The 18376-nt window shown below is 45.8% G+C and overlaps 1 protein-coding gene across 1 annotated transcript; it reads left to right on the top strand.

Annotated features, from left to right (window-relative positions):
• Nucleotides 638-6528, top strand: LOC8071637 (protein MONOCULM 1). Its single transcript, XM_021458962.1, has 2 exons — nt 638-2618; nt 5901-6528. The coding sequence occupies exon 1, from the start codon at nt 922-924 to the stop codon at nt 2113-2115; it is 1194 nt and encodes a 397-aa protein (XP_021314637.1). The 5' UTR covers nt 638-921; the 3' UTR covers nt 2116-2618; nt 5901-6528.

The following is an 18376-nucleotide window of genomic DNA, read 5'->3' as shown; positions in this document are numbered from 1 at the left end:
CAAAGTCCCAAATTCCAAATCTTTACACTCAAGTTTTACAAGCCTCTGTTTATATCCATTCTTTCAAAAAGTACTCATTTCTCCAAAAGTTTTGGTTGTTTGGCTGCATCTTTACCTTTATCCAATCCGCTCTCTCCATCCAACAACAGGAAGAAACTAGCAACCGTGTCCTCAAGGTAGTGCGTGTAGTTTCTTAATTAAGACTATAACTTCGCTAATTGTTATGAGAAAAAAAATACTGCTAAATAATTGATAAATTTTATCAGATAAGCTTAAAGCAAATGCTGTAGCCGCTATGTATTCTTAAGGCTAGCCCTATATATACACTCCTACCATACCTACCGTGGTCTATTATTCATCTATCTACTACTACCAAGCCTGCATATCTACACCTCACTAACTAAGGCCCACTCTGAGACATACTACTTTGTAGTATTATTGCTAGCTCTAAGACAGAGCTTAGCTTAGATTCCCCTAAGCTCTCCATCCCTTTAATTTCTCTCTCACGCCCTAACAGGAAGAAACACAGCTTGACCATTCTCACTCAAAGTCCACTGGGTGCAAGAAGAATACAGATGCACCTTGCCACCTTTCCTCTCATCTACTAGAGAGAGAATAGTCACCTCAAGTCCACAGCCGTTGCTAATCTCTCTCTCTCTCTCTCTCTCCTCTCTCTCTCTCTCTCTCTGCACAAGCACAAGCACAAGCACGCGCAAGCATCTGTGTTGTGTGTGTTTGTGTCTGAAATCTGAATCCCATGTTACTGCAAGCTGAGCATGTCCTGTCACAGAAGCTGCTGCTGTCCCTGCCCCTGCCCCTGCCCCAGCCCCAGCCCGTGCACATGCTACCCGGCCGGCGCAGCTCCAGCTATTAACCCGCCCGCGCCATGCGCCCTTGCGCCCACCGCGCCCTGACGCCGCCATGCTCGGCGCACCTGGCCACGACGGCCACCACGCCGCGGAGCGCGCGCACGAGCACGCCGCCGCGCAGCCCTCGTCGCCCAGAGGCCTCGTGCTCGCGACCGCCGGCCTCATCCACCGCGGCGACGTCGACGGCGCCCGGCGCGCGGCGGACCAGGTCCTGTCCACCGCCGACCCGCGGGGTGACGCGGCCGACCGCCTCGCGCACCACTTCGCCCGCGCGCTCGCTCGCCGCGTCGCCGCGGCGCCCGCGCCCGCGGGAGGGGCACCGACGGCGACGGCGTACCTGGCGTACAACCAGATCGCGCCGTTCCTCCGGTTCGCGCACCTGACGGCCAACCAGGCGATCCTGGACGCCGCCGCCAGCGGCGGCGCGCGGCGGTTGCACATCGTGGACCTCGACGCCGCGCACGGCGTGCAGTGGCCGCCGCTGCTGCAGGCCATCGCCGACCGCGCGGACCCTGCGGTCGGCCCGCCCGAGGTCCGGATCACCGGCGCTGGGCCCGACCGCGACGTGCTCCTCCGCACCGGCGACCGTCTCCGCGCCTTCGCCGGCTCCCTCAACCTCCCCTTCCGTTTCCACCCGCTCCTCCTCCCCTGCACCGCGCAGCTCGCCGCTGACCCGGCCACGGGGCTGGAGCTGCACCCGGACGAGACGCTGGCCGTCAACTGCGTCCTCTTCCTGCACAGGCTCGGCGGCGAGGGCGAGGTCGCCACGTTCCTGAAGTGGGTCAAGTCCATGAACCCCGCCGTGGTGACCATCGCCGAGAAGGAAGCCAGCAGCAGCATCGGCAGCGACGACGACTGCCCCCCGCCGGACGACCTGCCGCGGCGGGTGGCCGCCGCGATGGGCTACTACTCGGCGGTGTTCGACGCCCTGGAGGCGACGGTGCCGCCGGGCAGCGCTGACCGTCTCTTGGTGGAGAACGAGGTCCTCGGCAGAGAGATCGACGCGGCGCTGGCGCTGGCGCCGGGCCGCGTCGGCGAACACTCGTGGGGGTTCGAGGCGTGGGCCTCCGCCGCGCGTGCCGCCGGGCTCTCGCCTCGGCCGCTCAGCGCGTTCGCCGTGTCGCAGGCGCGGCTGCTGCTGCGGCTGCACTACCCGTCGGAGGGGTACGTCGCCGAGGAGGCCCGCGGAGCGTGCTTCCTCGGCTGGCAGACGCGGCCGCTCATGTCGGTCTCGTCTTGGCAATAGATCCATCGTCGAACGGCCAGTGCTGACGTACTGTTGGACCTTGCCATGCGTGCGCGGTGTGCTCTTCTTCCTTCTCCATTAATGGCTTCCAGCCTATTCTGGATGGGCACACCATTGCATTGCCGGCCACAAGCAATGAGCCAATGACACTTGTGGATCGAGAGGCAAGCTGATCTCGTGGTTGAAGAGATTGTTTGGTAAGGTTTTGGATGGAGGAAGAAGAAGAAGACGGCGCGTGCATGCGCCCATGCAAGGATCTAGCTAGGGGGGAAATGAGCAGCTAGCCAGCTGAGCTAGCTGCTTGGCCACCATTCTAATGGATGATGGCCAATGACAGCTAGCTGCTCAAACTTGCAAGGTTACTACTTCTGGTATAGTGCAATGGACGAAGGAGGAGGAAGAAGAAGAAGATGCGTTGGCGTGCGTGATGGACACGTTGCATGGAAACGCACCATTGGGAGATCCTTGCGAGGATCTTTGGCATAATTCAATTCTTCAACTTGGTAAGTCTTCTTCCTTCTACCACTAGCTACTACCAATTCTTTTCCTTTTTTTTTGGCTATATACTATTTTTATTTATTTATTATTACTGGTCTCTCTCTCTCTCTCTTTCTCTCTCTCTCTCACTACACACACATATTTGGTGGAGTTGTTATGGTTTGCTGATCATTTTGATATGGCTATCTGATGTTGTCAATATTGTAATGGACTAATGGTAAAGGGATATGCTCATTTGCATGCTCCTGAGAAAATTAGGTCAGGTAGTAGATAAAGCTGATTTGTTCAATCCCAAATAATGAAGAGGATCTTGAAGTTCCTACACATCTCAGTGGATTTGGGTCCATCTTTTTTAAAGTTTATCCTGAAATTTCACTTGCTCTTCTTGCTGTTTGTTGCGGTTGTTTGTATTATAACTAATCATGCTTTGGCCTCCACTGAACATAAACTAATGCACCATTTGGTTGGTCTTTTTATTTTACTCGGGGTAATATCATCACTCTTGTGTGCTACGAAAGGCCAGCGTGCATAGGAAAAATACAAACTACTCTCTTACATGTAGCTAATACTATATGAAGCTAGGCTACACACAGTTACAGTATATATGTTGAGATGTACTGTATGCTAGTATATACTACTATTGTGTTCTTGCATATAGAGGCCCAGTAAAAAAAAATACTCATCTGTCTCCCTTCCTGCCTGAGGAGGATGAGGATGTAGTTCTTGTTTTCTGCCTCATGTCCCAGATATGCTGGCAAGCTGTCCTGTCCTTTGGAGAGCACAGCGCACACAGAGAAATGGCATGCATGATCCCATGCACCAGTGACCAGCTCTGCATGCCCTAATTCCTGCTCACTGTCCCCCTCAAGCAAAATCATGGGACTTCTCAAAACCAGGCACCCCTTTTTGGCGGCCAGCCTGCAATCCTGAATCTCTCTCTTGTTGAGTTGCCTCCTCGTCCTCTTCCTCTCTCAACAAAGATCATTCTCTTTTGGATGGACCCATTAACTCGCCTAACTTTTCCTCTGTGTGTGTATATATATATAGTACACATATATATCTTGACTTGCATTGGGATCTTTGCGTGCATGCCGTGTTCATTGGCACCTAGCTCACTCAAAGAGGGCCATGCATGCATGAAATGCAGCACTAGCTAATAGCTGTACTTTGATACTACTAGATTAGTACTAGCTGGCTGGCTATTTGGCTTTCATGCTTTGATAGAATATAGAAGACGATCTTGCTAGCTAACGGCTCCATCATTCTTGTTGCATCACGGTCACTGCATTATTTTGTTGGATGAAAAGGGAGAGCAAAAAGGCGACAATCATATTGTCTCTCTTCGTTCTGCTTCTGAATGTTATTTAGTTTGAACTAGACAATTGGTCCCTTTTTCTTTTTCTTTCAAATGAAAGAGAATAATATAATGGAGTTTTTGCTCTAGCTAGGCAAATACACTTATGTTACCTAATTAGAACATTGGAAGTTTCCTTTTCAAGCATTTCTTCAGCCGAATCAGTCCTTGCCAGCAAAATTTGAAGTTCCTATAACAGAAGTTCCAATGATCGGGTCATGTTACATTTCCTCTTCATGAAATAGAAAATAGTGAATGCGAGGAATAATAACAGTTTATTGCTTTCTTCCATCAGTATCACTTTAGTTGGTCTAAAGGCATCACCAGCTTATTAGTTTAACCAAAATTAATTACTAGCTACTAGTAGCTAGATAATCGTACATAATATCAGAAAGACTGGGGGAGATGATTCTAGCTTATTGTTGCTATATATGGTTCTGATCTCACCTATTCTTTTCTCATGATTCCTCTTTTCATTTCTTTTGCAATGCCCCAGCACCATCATCGATTCCGGTGCACTTTCTGGATTGCGCATGCATTAGCAAACACGTCACATTTCCCTTTGCTTTTTTTGGTTGATTGACACAGTTGTTCCACAAATTTTTCCACGAGGTCCTGTTTAGTTCGCACCTAAAAAATTTTTACACCATCACATCAAATACTTACACACATGTATGGAGTATTAAATATATATTAAAAAATAACTAATCATATAATTTATATGTATTTTGCAAGACAAATCTTTAATTTTAAGCCTAATTATTTTTCTTTTCACATCTAAACAATGTCTCACTGCTTTCACTTGTGTTTTGGATATATTTTAGGAATTCATTATATTTGCTCTGATTCTTTTTCATTTACTTCGTATATATGGTAAGACTCGGTAGGCGGAAACAGGGGGGCAGCAGGGGGCTATATGCCCCCCCCATAGTGAAAAGTGTTTAATAGCATATAAATATCTTTATTATATACCACAAAAAATTATCATTTCATCCATTTCTTATGAAACTGCTATGAATATTTTTACTACAAATACATAGTTAACACGGTAGGTCATGAGGCAGATCTTGTTGGTTTGTATACTTTATACTTGATTGTATATTCTTTGAAAACATATACCTAGTATAGCTATACATATATTTTAACAAAAGAGTATGGCACGAGAAAATGACGGTAGAAAACGAAAGCAGGAAAACGACACTGTAACACTTTCGTTTTTATTTGACAAACATTGTTCAATCATAGAGTAACTAGACTTAAAAGATTCATCTCGCGATTTACAAATAAACTGTGCAATTAGTTTTTATTTTCATCTATATTTAATGCTTCATGCATGTGCCGTAAGATCCGATGTGATGGAGAATCTTGAAAAGTTTTGGATTTTGGGGGTGAACTAAACAAGGCCTAACAGTACTTAGCTTGCTAGTTCCCCTAGCTAGCTAAGCTAGCTATATTCAGTTTTGGCGTAATGTTCAGATGTAATATCACATCAGCGGCTCCGATCCAGCTAAGCCTAAATGTGTAGCTACCTCGTTCTATCGGCATCTGCATGCATCGAGTGTCTTTGCATTGTTGCTTGCTAGACGCCAACCCTAGACTAGCCATCTAGGGTTTGGAATTTGGTTATTATTGACTTAAACTGTTGATCTTCTGCTGTTCGTTTTTTTTTTCTGAATTATGGTTTACATACTTAAACTGGTCTTTAAGCATTTAATTAGCTGGTCATTCTTCATACATGATCTGTCAAGATAACCAGTCAAAATTAGAGCAGGATTATCTTTCGTACTCATGCATGCAATATATAGCTTCATTTTTTTTATTACTCCTTGATAAATAAGCTAGTCTATTATATTGGTTTTATTCCTGTGATGATGATGATCTAGTTTTTTGGATGCAATGCCTATGCCGTAGTAATTTCTGCATGCATATGCAGGGGCCGGCCAGGCACACACCCGCATGATGACGGCATGACTGCTTGCCTGCATTCGCTGATGAACAACGGACGGGATACAAGAATGCATACGATTATACTGTAGTGCTTGCATTGCACCCCCAAATTAAAAGATCACGACGCAGAGCCCAGCAGGAGATAATTAAGAAGGCAAGAGATCATGCTTCTGGTGCTAGGCTGCATGCTTAATTTGGCACAGCGTTTCTGATTTTCCTATTGATATATTTATTGTCACATATCATGTCATATGCATTGTGCATATATATTTGTTATTGCCGTAAGCGATCGATACGTGCAGCGACTTGAGCGTATATTATTTGATTCAAATATCACCATGCAAAATAGCATTATTCTAGCTAGATACATTCTTGTCCTCACAAGTGGGGTATTAACTGGAAATTAAGGTGGTGACATTCTTTTAATTAATTTACTTCATATATATATGGACATATAATTTGTTCATGGGCATATATAGATGCAAAGGCATGTAATGGTATATTATTGTACCCCTCAAATGCATGTAATATATAGATGCAAATTCATGTAACAGTGTAGTCTCCATGCATTTCTTTTAATTAGTGGTTTACTCCCTCTAATCCTGAAATATAAGAAATCTAGAGTTCGAAATTTTGTACATTCCGAATCCTCAACCTCCTCTCTCCTGTCTTTTCCTGCAAGAAATATTGAGACTCCTTTTGAGTAAACTTATATCATCTAAAACAATCGACCAGTAGTAATTAGGGAAAAATAACAAGTGAACTACTCTCTCTCTCTCCATCTGATTAGTGGGGAGCAAGATATATGGTGTTTTTCCAAGCTCTTTATTGTCTAAAAATTGCTTGGATACCTTGTATTTTAGGATTGAAGGAGTGTATTTTTTTTAATAGTCTGTGTATCACCTTTAACAAATAGGGGGCATATGTCACTACTGCAGAGAGGATCTTTGCCGAGGGCTTACGGCCTTCGGCAAAGGCTATAAGACCCTCGGCAAAGCCAGCTGCCTTCGGCAAAGAGCCGTCGGGAAAGGGGTCTTTGCCGAGGGCCGTTTGTCGGGCACTCGGCAAAGATTTTGCCGAGGGCTGACGCCGGCCTTCGGCGAAAAAAACATGCCGTTAGGCCACTAGCTGCAAGTGACGGCGTCTTTGCCGAGGGCCCAACGTTGGGCCCTCGCCAAAGATTTTTTTAAATTTTTATTTTGGTAATTTGTTTGCCGAGGGTTCCCATACAGGCCCTCGGCAAAGAATTTTAAAATTTTTATTTGGGTACTTTCTTTGCCGAGGGCTACCATGCAGGCTCTCGGCAAAGTATCTTTTTTTATTTTTTCTGGAGAATTCTTTGCCGAGGGCATTGACCATAGCCCTCGGCAAAGACATGTTTTCTATTTTTTCTGAGAAATTCTTTGCCGAGGGCTACGGTCAAGGCCCTCGGCAAAGACCAGAGAAATTTTAAATTTTTTTCGTTTGTTTATTTGCATCCAGACAATAGACAGATACATATATATACCATCACACACAGAGAGTCCACAACGAGCACATACATCTCACGAACATCACATATATATATCACGAACATCATGTATACACGAACATCACACACACACACACATATATATATATATATATATATATATATATATCACGACCATCCAGTAGTCCACAAGTTCACCAAATCGAACCAAAGTTCCAAACCGCCGACAAGTACGCACGTAGGGCTGCGAGAACTCACCATCATCCCCAACCGTCCTTCCTCTGCGTCGAGGGTGGTGTGTCGAAGGCTCCAGGATCCGGTGACGTACGAGGCGGGTTATTGGATCCCGCTGTCGACTGAGGCTGCACAAACAGTTAGATGTTTATGTGAGATTGCAGTAATTATTTCTGCACTACAGTTACAAAGAAGAAGTTAATTTTGACACTTACAGTAGAACTAAACGGCGTCGGAAGCTGAGGCGCTGGAGCTGACATCGTGACGTCCACACCTGTATGCTGCCCCAGAGCGGTCAGGACCCTCATCATCTCAGCCATCCTCTGATCCTGGGCCTCTCGCGCGAGACGCTCAGCCTCCAGCCGAGCAGTGAGGGCCGTGATCTGCTCCGTCTTCTGGGCGTTGTCGGCCTGTAAGATTACACTCCAATGTTTCAGTAATGCAAATGTAATTCAGTTGCGAGAATATTAATTTACTATGAGTGAACCTAGAATTACCTGGAGCGAAGCTAACATGCTCACTGTCGGAGTCGGCCGTGCACGGATGGGCTGGCTGGAGCTCGTGCTCTGTGCTCTGAGTTGGCTGAGAGTGGGGGTGGTGTTGGGGTCGATGGCGGCGTTTGCGATCCAGGCCCGGCCGTGCTTCCTACCGCCACCGAGCCTCATGATGGCCTCGGCATCTAGTGGCTCGGTGCGGACGTCGTACTCTGGCCCGTGCCGCTCCCGTACCGCCGACGTGTACTCCTGGACCTTATCGTACACGTTGGGGTCGGAGTACGCCTCGCGAGGGGCAGCTGCGTCCCAGGTGCGTTGGCCTGCAGTCTGGTGAGACGCAGCCCAAGCCGTGAATATAGACACCTCCTCGTCCGGGTGCGCAGCCTCCTACGAGAAAAGCGACAGAGGGTGAGTAATCAAGCATACATTAAACGCGAAACTAAATAGAAGACAAATCACTTACATATGATTTTTTGAAGGCGGGGAGGCTCTTGCTGCCTTGATGGTGAGTGGCAGCTGGTCTTTGCAGACGCAGTGCCCGCTGAGACTCGTGCCTGTCTAGGTAGTCCTGCATGAACCACCTACCCACGATCGCAGCCCAGGCATCGGCATGCGCCCGACACCACCAGGGAATCACCTACAAGACAATGAGTGTTTGACAGATATGAAGATATAATTGAATATATTAAATTCAAAAAAGAGACAATCTGAATGTTATTCATCTACCTCCAGGTACTGCTCTTGGGTCATCGTCATCGTCCGCGCCTGAGCCTTCGTGATAGTCATACTACGCGCCGACGCGTAGAAGTCTATCACTGCCTGGACGCGCGCCTCGTGGTGCATGTCGGTGACATACTTCCTACAGGAGGCGTGCGCCACAGACTCAGCCAGGGCCACGTCTTCGTCCTCCACCCTGAAGTACCTCTACACAAAAGATAATACATCCAATCATTATTTAAAAAAATAGATTTTAATGTAATGGATGAATTATTGTTGTGCGAAAGGAACTTACCCAAAACTCGGCCAGTATCCTCTCCTGGGGGTTGCGGTACGTGTCGTCCTCCCCTAAAGCGTACCTGTCCCAGGTGGTGGCCGGCTCGCGGGCCCCCGACGCCAACTCCACGAGGCCGGGAAAGAACTTCCGGCACAAGGTACCCAGGATGGTCGAGGGAGCGCGCACGGGAGTACCCGACACCAGATCCCAAGACCTGCACCAGTTAGAAAAAATAGTCAGTTTCTCTCTAAACCCTCAAACCTATCAGATGAGGTAGTTGTGATATCATTTAGATTTACTTACTTGGGCGGTACAGGGCGAAGCAGTGCCCGACTCTGAGGTAGTGGGTATGGAGGGAGCTTCGCGAGACCTCGCTGGTAGACACCCGACGCCGCGCCTCCCTCGTCCTCGGGCGCCGCGCCGTGCTCCTCGTCATGGCCCTCGTCCTAGTCCTCGACCTGGTCCTCGTCTTGGTCCTCGTCCTCCTGGTACTCCTCCTCTAGCGTCAGAGCCATGGGGTCTGGGGTGGGACTCCGCGGCCTACTACGCCCCTGGCTGGTACTCGTCGTGGAAGGCCTCCCCCTCCTGCGGCGTCCTGCGGCGGCTGCCCCTGACGACTCTACCTCGCCAGTGAGGGAAGGGCGTCTCGCGTAGGCCGAGGGTGTGTCACGTCGTGGCCGCTTGCTCGCCATCTTTGATCAAACACCTGCACACACAAAGAATGACACAAGACTTATTAGTAAGCATATTAGAGACTTGAAAATAAATAAACAAAACAAAAATGTCAATAATTTAAAAAAGATATAGCATTACATGTATTACGAATAGTCCTCGTGGTTGGGATTATAGGTCTCGTCATCACTGTCAATATTATCCAAATAAGCGACACTATCCGAAGGTCCTACGTCATCGTCTTCGTCTTCATCACCAGCGACAAGTAATCGCTCAAGCATTTGTATGTCCTTGGCATTTTGCACCACGTCTCCATCATCCACGTCATCAACCGTTTCGTTGTCTTCTTCCATTTCGAGGGCCTGAGGTAGGAGTATCTGAAGTGTCCCCGATAGCCCATCTTCTTGATAGAACTCTCCATCATATGTGTTTGTGTTAAAGTTGTAATCGTCATCGTTTGGGGCTAGGAGTTTCCCGTGTGGAGAAACCTGGTGCACAATAGCCCACCCCTGAAGCTCTTGTTTGGCTTGATTCGCATATCTCGTGTAATACACCTGCACGGCCTGTTGAGCCACAATGTAGATATCCTTTCCCGGATATACAGAATCTTCTCGCACCTCGACTAGCCCAAGACTAGGGGTGAGTCTCGTTTCGCGAGGATTAAACCAGTGGCATTTAAACATGACAGGTTTCAGAGGTTTGTCACCATCAAATTCAAGTTGGTAGATGTCCTCAACTCTTCCATGGTAGTCGAGGCCATCAGTGCCGGGAGTACAAACTCCACTATTTGTGGTTTTCCGATTGGGCCGGATATTCTCGTATCTTGTTGTGTGGAAGCGATAACCGTTCACATCATATCCGGTAAATGACTTCACCCTAACTTGGCAGCCGTTTGCAACCTGTTTCAACTCGACACTCATGGACGAGTCGGTCCAGGCCTTTCGTTTGAACCAAGAAATGAAATCAGGCCTATCCGCTCCCGGGCCCCGGGATAGAAGGATGTCTTGTTCTTGCGGGGTTGGATCTCTTTGTTCATTCCAAGATTCACGAACAAATTCCCCGATAAACGGTTGCACCTCAGTAAGGTTATTGAACAAGTATAGCATGATACTGCGCCATTCGTTATTTGTCAAAATCTTCACGGTGGATGCACTTGCGCTACCGAGTTGTCCATGGAAAAGACTTAGAGTCGATTCATTTTCGTCGACATTGTAACGTGGAAGTGGGTTGTGATTGCTCGGCAGATTGGGCTTGTAATACTGTGTAGTGAAGTTTGCCACCTCCTCCCTCAGGTATGCCTCTGCAACGGAAGCCTCAATTCTGGCTTTATTTGTATATTTCTTGCGAAGAGTCTTCAGTACCCTCTCCACTGTAAAACACCAGCGAAACTGCACAGGCCCCCCCAAACGTACTTCAGTGGGAAGGTGCACGATCAAATGTTGCATCGACAAGAAAAAGCCCGGTGGGAAGATCTTCTCTAGCTTACAGACCAACACAGGTGCCTGTTTTTCTAACTCTATAGCGACGTTTCGAGATAACTCCTTAGCACACAACAGGCGGAAGAAATAGCTCAACTCAGCCAACACTTTCCAGACATGCTCAGGGACATACCCACGGACCATTGCAGGGAGAAACCGCTCAATCCATACATGGTAGTCATGACTCTTCATCCCGTTGACTCGCAAAGTGGTTAAGTTCACTCCTCTGCTCAAATTAGCGGCATAGCCATCTAGAAACATCAAGTTCTTGATCCATTCAAGCACTTCCCTTCTCGCATCTATTTTCAAGACGAAATCCACCTTAGGCTTTTTCCACTTATTGTTTTGACCACTAGGAGGTTGCATCTCTTGTTTATTTCTATCGCATAACGTTGACAAGTCCACTCTAGCCTTAACATTGTCCTTCGATTTCTCTGTGTTCATAAGAGTGCCCCAAAGGGCCTCGGCGATATTCTTTTCAGTGTGCATTACATCAATGTTATGCGGCAAAAGAAGGTCATCAAAATAGGGCAGCCTGGTCAACCCGGACTTATGAGTCCACATATGTTGCACACCATAACCCACAAAACCACCTCCTTCGGCGGGCACAAGAGCATCAATCTGAGCACGAATCTCGGCACCACTCTTGATGTGGGGTTTAGGGTCTGTCACTACCACATCTTTTCTAAAGTTCTTGACGTCCCTTCTGAATGGATGGCCAGCAGGAAGAAACTGACGATGCTGGTCAAACGACGAATACTTGCCACCCTTTTTCAACCAAATAAACCTCACAGCTTCCATGCATACAGGACACGGAAACTTCCTGTGAACACACCAGGCGCAGAATAACCCGTACGCCAGGAAATCATGTAGAGAGTAGTGATACCAAACATACAGTTTGAAGCTTGACCTTGTAGCTCGGTCGTATGTCCATACCCCTTCCCAAGCTTCAATCAATTCGTCAATCAGAGGCTCCATGAAGACCCCCATGTTGCTCCCTGGGTGTCCAGGAATTATCAAGGACAGAAAAACGTTTTGTCGTTGGAAGGCAATGTCAGGGGGAAGGTTGAGAGGGATAGTGAACACAGGCCAACATGTGTATGGGGAAGACATCATTCCATAAGGATTGAATCCATCTGTTGCAAAGGCCACACGTACATTCCGAGCCTCAGCTGCTTTCTCAGGATGTCGATCATTAAAGTATTGCCATGCTTCAGCATCGGATGGATGGACCATCTTGTCCGAATGGTACCGCTTGCCATTCTTATGCCAAGTCATCTGTTTCGCAGTTTCCTCGGTCATGAAAAGTCGTTGGATCCTCGCCATGAAAGGAAGGTGACGTAACACTCTAGCGGGGATGGTAAGCTGCACCTTCTGGCCATCACCGGATACTGCCTCGAGGTATCTTGAGGCTCCACACTTCAGACACTACTTTGCATTCTCGTGTTCTTTCTGAAATAGGACGCAACCTTTCGGACAACAATGTATCTTATCATATGGCATCTTGAGTGCACGAAGTAGTTTTTCTGACTCGTACAAGTTGGGGGGCAGAATATGATCCTTCGGTAGCATGGTGGCAAACACAGTCAACATCTTATCGAAGCCTTCTCGACTCAGGTTCAGCTCGGCCTTCAGCCCAATCACACGCCCAATGCCATCCAGCTGAGAAATAGTTGTATGATCGTGAAGGGGTTTAGACGCCGACTCCAACATTTTGTAGAAGGCTTCTACGTTTGCCTCCATGTCCTCCTTGTCACGTCCTTCAGCGAACTGAGCTTGGTGAGTGTCGTCTAGCATGTCGGCTACCCCAGCATCATCATTAAACGACTCAAGACGTGGTCTCACCACCTCCTATCTGATACGGTCTTCACCATGGTAGATCCATCGGTAGTAGCCCGGCGTATAACCATGGTACACCAAATGTTTACCCATGGTCTCCTTGTTCACCCTCCTCTTGTTGTCACAGTGGCTGCACGGACACCAAACTAGCAAATGCCCTCTAGCTACAACTGCGCCAAATGCGTGGTTCAAGAAAGCATCTGTCCTCTTCACCCAATCCATGTCGTAATCATTTCGGCTTCTTCGCCCGGTGTACATCCACTGACGGTCCTCCATCCTTTGACAAATACGACACCAAGTAACGTAACCACCTAGCCGGTATTCCTACTGTCTAATAGGTGAGGATAGGTCCTAATCCCACCCGCGTATGCGTAGATGAGGTCAGTTTCCATGCTCCGCGACGATCCGAGACAGAATTTCGGCAGCACCTCCCCGCTGTTCTCCCAATACACGTCCTGCAAAGGAGTTTGTGTATTCGGAGAACAACGGAAAGGTGATGCCGAAATTCTGGCCAAGATCGGAGCGGAACATGGAAACTAACATCATCTACGCATACGCGGGCTGTCCAAGAAACATCGACAATCCGAAACAGATACGATCGGATACACACACTGATCTATATGCATCCAATCGTATCTCTTTCGGACGGAAGACGCCTAACTCGTTTACGCATTCTACGACAAAGACAAAGGAGTAGAGCTGTTTTATACCTAAGGTGGCGATGGAGAAAGGGTAGCGAGGCAGTGACGAGTCGGGGCAGTGGCGAGTCGCAGCGGTGCAGGCAGACCAGCAGCACCGACGTAGACGATCAGCTCCTCCGAAGCTCCTCTCACGTCCTCTGATGTGTAAAATAAAAAAACATTAGTTAAAAATTTCGGCAGAACCTCCCCTGTACGGGGAGGTTCCCAAAACCTGCAAAACAAAATCGACTCGATGGCCGACACACAGAAACACGGCACGACGGCCGATATATTATCAATAGGAGGCACGAAGGCCATCCGCATCAAAAAACGGCGCGATGGCCGAGAACCTACTACTACTACTGAAAATAAATTTTTGAACCTAACTAAAATTTCTAACTATACTAACAAACTAAAAATTCCAACTATACTAACTAACTAACATTTCTAACCTAAGGCCTTGTTTAGTTCTGCCTGAAAACCAAAAAGTTTTTAAGATTCTCCGTCACAACGTGATCACATGTGAGATGTTTGGGTTTTGTGCACCAGACGTTACCACAGACTCAGAATTTTTTGAAATTTTTATCATAGCATCCACATATGATAACATGTTATGTCGCCAAGTTTCGAGATTTTCTGAGTTTGTTTTCATTTTATATATTAAAAAAACGATTTCACGCAACTTGGTCCACATGTTTCGGGGGGTAAACGTTCGATATTTCATATGGCTTTCTGCATACGGCCTGGAAATACACTAACAATCATGAATGTTATGATTGAAATAATTAAATACTATTATTTAATGCACCTGCAGTTTGAATTTGAAATTTGTCGAAAAATTCAACAAATTCAAAAAATCCAAAAAATATACCAAAGTTTTTTCAAAATGAACCAAACTTTAGCATGTACCTAAAAATAGTGTAGGTGCCACAGAAAGAAAAAAAAACATGGATCCAAAAAAACAAAAAAAAATTGCCGAGGGCCCACTCCAGACCCTCGGCAAAGATGGGAGTTGCCGAGGGCAGGCTGGCGGGCCCTCGGCAAAGCCTGACCTCCGGCAGAGCTTTGCCGAGGGCTTAACTATGGGCACTCGGCAAAGCCTAACGTCCAGAGCCGCCGTTACTCTGGGCCCACACCGCCGAGCGCCCCTTCTTTGCCGAGGGCCCGGCCCTCGGCAAAGATGGGCCTTGACCGAGGGCGTTTCTCTGCCGAGGGCCCGGCCCTCGGCGAAGAAGCCTTTGCCGAAGGTCACTCTTTGCCGAGGATTGGCCCTCGGCAAAGATGTCCTTTGCCGAGTGGCCGAAATCCGGCCCTCAGCAAATCAAATAACCCTCGGCAGCGTTGTTGTTTCCAGTAGTGTGTGCAATTTGAATTGAGCACTCATCGATCGTAAAAATTCTAAAACATTAAGATTTTTTGGGATAGAGGAAGTAATATACACGACTTAGCATTGTGATTGAGGTGTCAAGATGTGAGCGAAAGTGGTCAAAGGGGTGCAATACACGGATGGGGTGTTGCTAGCTAGAAATTCCTTAGCATTAGAAATACAATAGTGGATTTTTGGCCATGCCCTAGAAATATAATATGTTTTTCTGGCCCTGCACACTGTTGAGAGAAAAAGGATATAGAATATATAGCATGAGCAGTTGAGCATTTGGGGTGTTTGCCCCGGGTGTATGATGACAATACGCGCGCGCACGCTGGAGCAAAATTTTGTTAGCTAAAAATTATGACATGGATCTGTCCTAGCGATTTGTTGTGTACTATAGATCTGATGACTATGTGTGTGTGAGAGAGAGAGTATTGTCAGGCCCTATTCGAGATCGTTGGAAGCGAGAACAATGCCACTAAGGCCTTGTTTAGTTTGCAAAAAACTTTTGTTTTTTTGCTATTGTAGCATTTCGTTTTTATTTGACAAACATTATCTAATCACGGAGTAACTAGGCTCAAAAGATTTATCTCACAAATTACAGGTAAACTGTGCAGTTAATTTTTATTTTTGCCTATATTTAATGCTCCATGCATGCGACCAAAGATTTGATGTGATAGGAAATCTTGAAAATTTTTGCGAACTAAACAAAGCCTAATAAACGGTCTACGGTGCGCTTGACGTTTACCTTTGGCACTAGTAGACTAGCCACCGAGGATTTCGTACTGCGCGAGAGATTTTACATTATTATCACACGACACGGTTGGATTAATCGATACCAAACAGGGCATCAATAATAATAGCAGTCAGCAGCAGCGCTTGGCATTGCATGCGTATGTCTAAAGTCTAAACTGCTAAACATGAACATCCATGCGCGTGTCGTCCGGTAAACCGCAGAACGGCACAGAAAGTGGCGTGCCGCGCCGCCGCGCGCTTGGTGTCCCGCCGCAGCCGACCGCCGGCCGGCCAGCGCGGCGGCGTGTGCGCGTCCCGTCCTTGTCCGCCCGGCCCGCCGCCTGTCCGCATCAACCAGTTCCCGCTTTGGTGCGCCGAAAGATCACATTCACAATGTTGGGCCGCGTGTTTTTTTTTAAGCTCCGCATGCTTCTCCGCTCGACTGTTTACCACGCCTGTGTACAGATCCAGCGTTTGATGAATATATATACATGCTTCTGAAAATTTGTTAAAAGTTGCTAAATTAATGATTCAAACTGAATTCCAATTGTACAATTATGTTTTTTTTACGATAAATCTTTCAAAACAAATAGAACCCCATATGAATATGTTTCTTGTGAAGATATATTATTTTCTTCTTATTTTTTTGTTAAGCATAGCTATGTTCTAGATATAGGAAGCAACGTTGACAAGAAAAATATTCTAGATTTAGTTAGGAGAATAATTTTCCAGATTTTAGGAGAATAAAACTACAGGTTCGGATGAATACATTGCATAATATTTGTGCCTAGTATTAGAAAATAAAAAAAAAATTCTTGCACAATTTTTTTTGCGAGGATTCATTCAATCTTAAGTGCCGGGATTACAATAAGAGACTAGGAGTGCTACCGCACATGCCGGGATTTGCTGCCACCACCCGATTTGTGGCTCACTCGTAACCTGATTAGCTAGAGAATGGGCTATTTCTCTATTACATACTGATAGAAAAGAATTTAAAATCCAGAAATAGTGAACTCAAATCCCGAAATCTTGCAAAATTAGGACAATTAAATTGTACCATTGAGGATTCTATTGATATTGACAAACGATTTAAAATACACTATAATACTTCATCCATCCCAAATTATAAAGTATTCCAAGAATCTTGAAGAGTCAAAACATCTTAAGTTTGACCAAAGTTATAGAAAAAATATAAAAATTTGTGACATAAAATAGATGTACTATAAAAATATAATTAATAAAGAATCTAATTATACTTAGTTAATATTAATGGTTTCAAATAGCTCGCTATAGTTGTCGCTATAGCTCGATATAGCTTTTTGAGGAAGAGTGCCGCTGTTTACGTTCATGCACAATTTCGACGCTATAGTCTGATATAGCTCCGCTAACAATGGTTGATAAAACGCTAAGCACTTTAGCCTTAGCTCGATATTTAAAACAATAAATATTATAATTTTATCATATAAATTTGGTCAAACTTAAAATATTTTGACTCTCTAAAATTCTTAAAATATTTTTTATAACTTGGGATGAAGGGAGTACATCATAAGAAGTGGGTGAACAATAAAGAATGACATCCTAAAACATCTTTGGGTATAGGGTTAAAAGTGGTGTGGATAATCCTCGGCTCCGATCCGCTTCGAATCCGAATTTTAAGGATATAGATAAATGTTTTTAATATCCATGCGGATATGGATAATCCGAATCCGATTATAGGCGGATGCGGTGTAGGATATGGGATTGGTGAAATCCGACGGATATGGATTATCCGATAATTGAACACGGATTATCCGACGCTTATAATAGGATATCCGTATATTTTAAGGAGCACAAATGAAAACAATATAAGTTAGCCTAGCCTATGACACAAGCATTATTATATTAGCCCACAACAAAGCTTGTCTAATGAAAAAATTCTACCAAAGTAAAGGACTAGTATAAGGCAAAGAGTGAAGACAAAGTTTTGCCTAATTAAGAATATTTACTTATTTCACACATTTTTTTCTACTCTTAAATTTAAACGGCTAACTTGTATTAAATTTTGAGATCTTAAATCAAAGTGGTGGATTGATGATGATTATTTTGTGTTGCACAACCGTTTTATGACTTTGGTTTATGAATTGTTTCTCATCATAAAAAAACAAAACATAAGCACATATTATCTGATATTAAAAAGTCCGCTTCCGCTCCGATATCAGTCCGAATTCGTACCATTTCCAACATCCTAAAAAGTCCATATTTATATTTGAATCCATGTGATATCCGATCCACTCCAAATCCGATCAAGGAAAAAAAATTAAGATATAAAAAAAACTATTATCCACTCCGATCTTATTCGTTTTCATCCTATCTAGATACGATATGTACCTTGTCGTGATTCGTGAAGCTGTCGTGCTGAAGAGGCTGGACACAAAAATGTAAAGGCCCGTTGCATTGCATCATGGGAAGGAATGGGCCGTCACCTCTTTTCCCTGGGCCCAACTAGAAAGCGTCTGC

Source organism: Sorghum bicolor, chromosome 4, assembly GCF_000003195.3.
Source record: "Sorghum bicolor cultivar BTx623 chromosome 4, Sorghum_bicolor_NCBIv3, whole genome shotgun sequence".
Classification (NCBI taxonomy): Eukaryota; Viridiplantae; Streptophyta; class Magnoliopsida; order Poales; family Poaceae; genus Sorghum; species Sorghum bicolor.
This window is presented reverse-complemented; position numbering and strand designations above follow the sequence as displayed.

Bases quoted from the DNA above. Each gene is read 5' to 3' on its own strand.
- LOC8071637 (XM_021458962.1), top strand. From the start codon at position 922: ATGCTCGGCGCACCTGGCCACGACGGCCACCACGCCGCGGAGCGCGCG.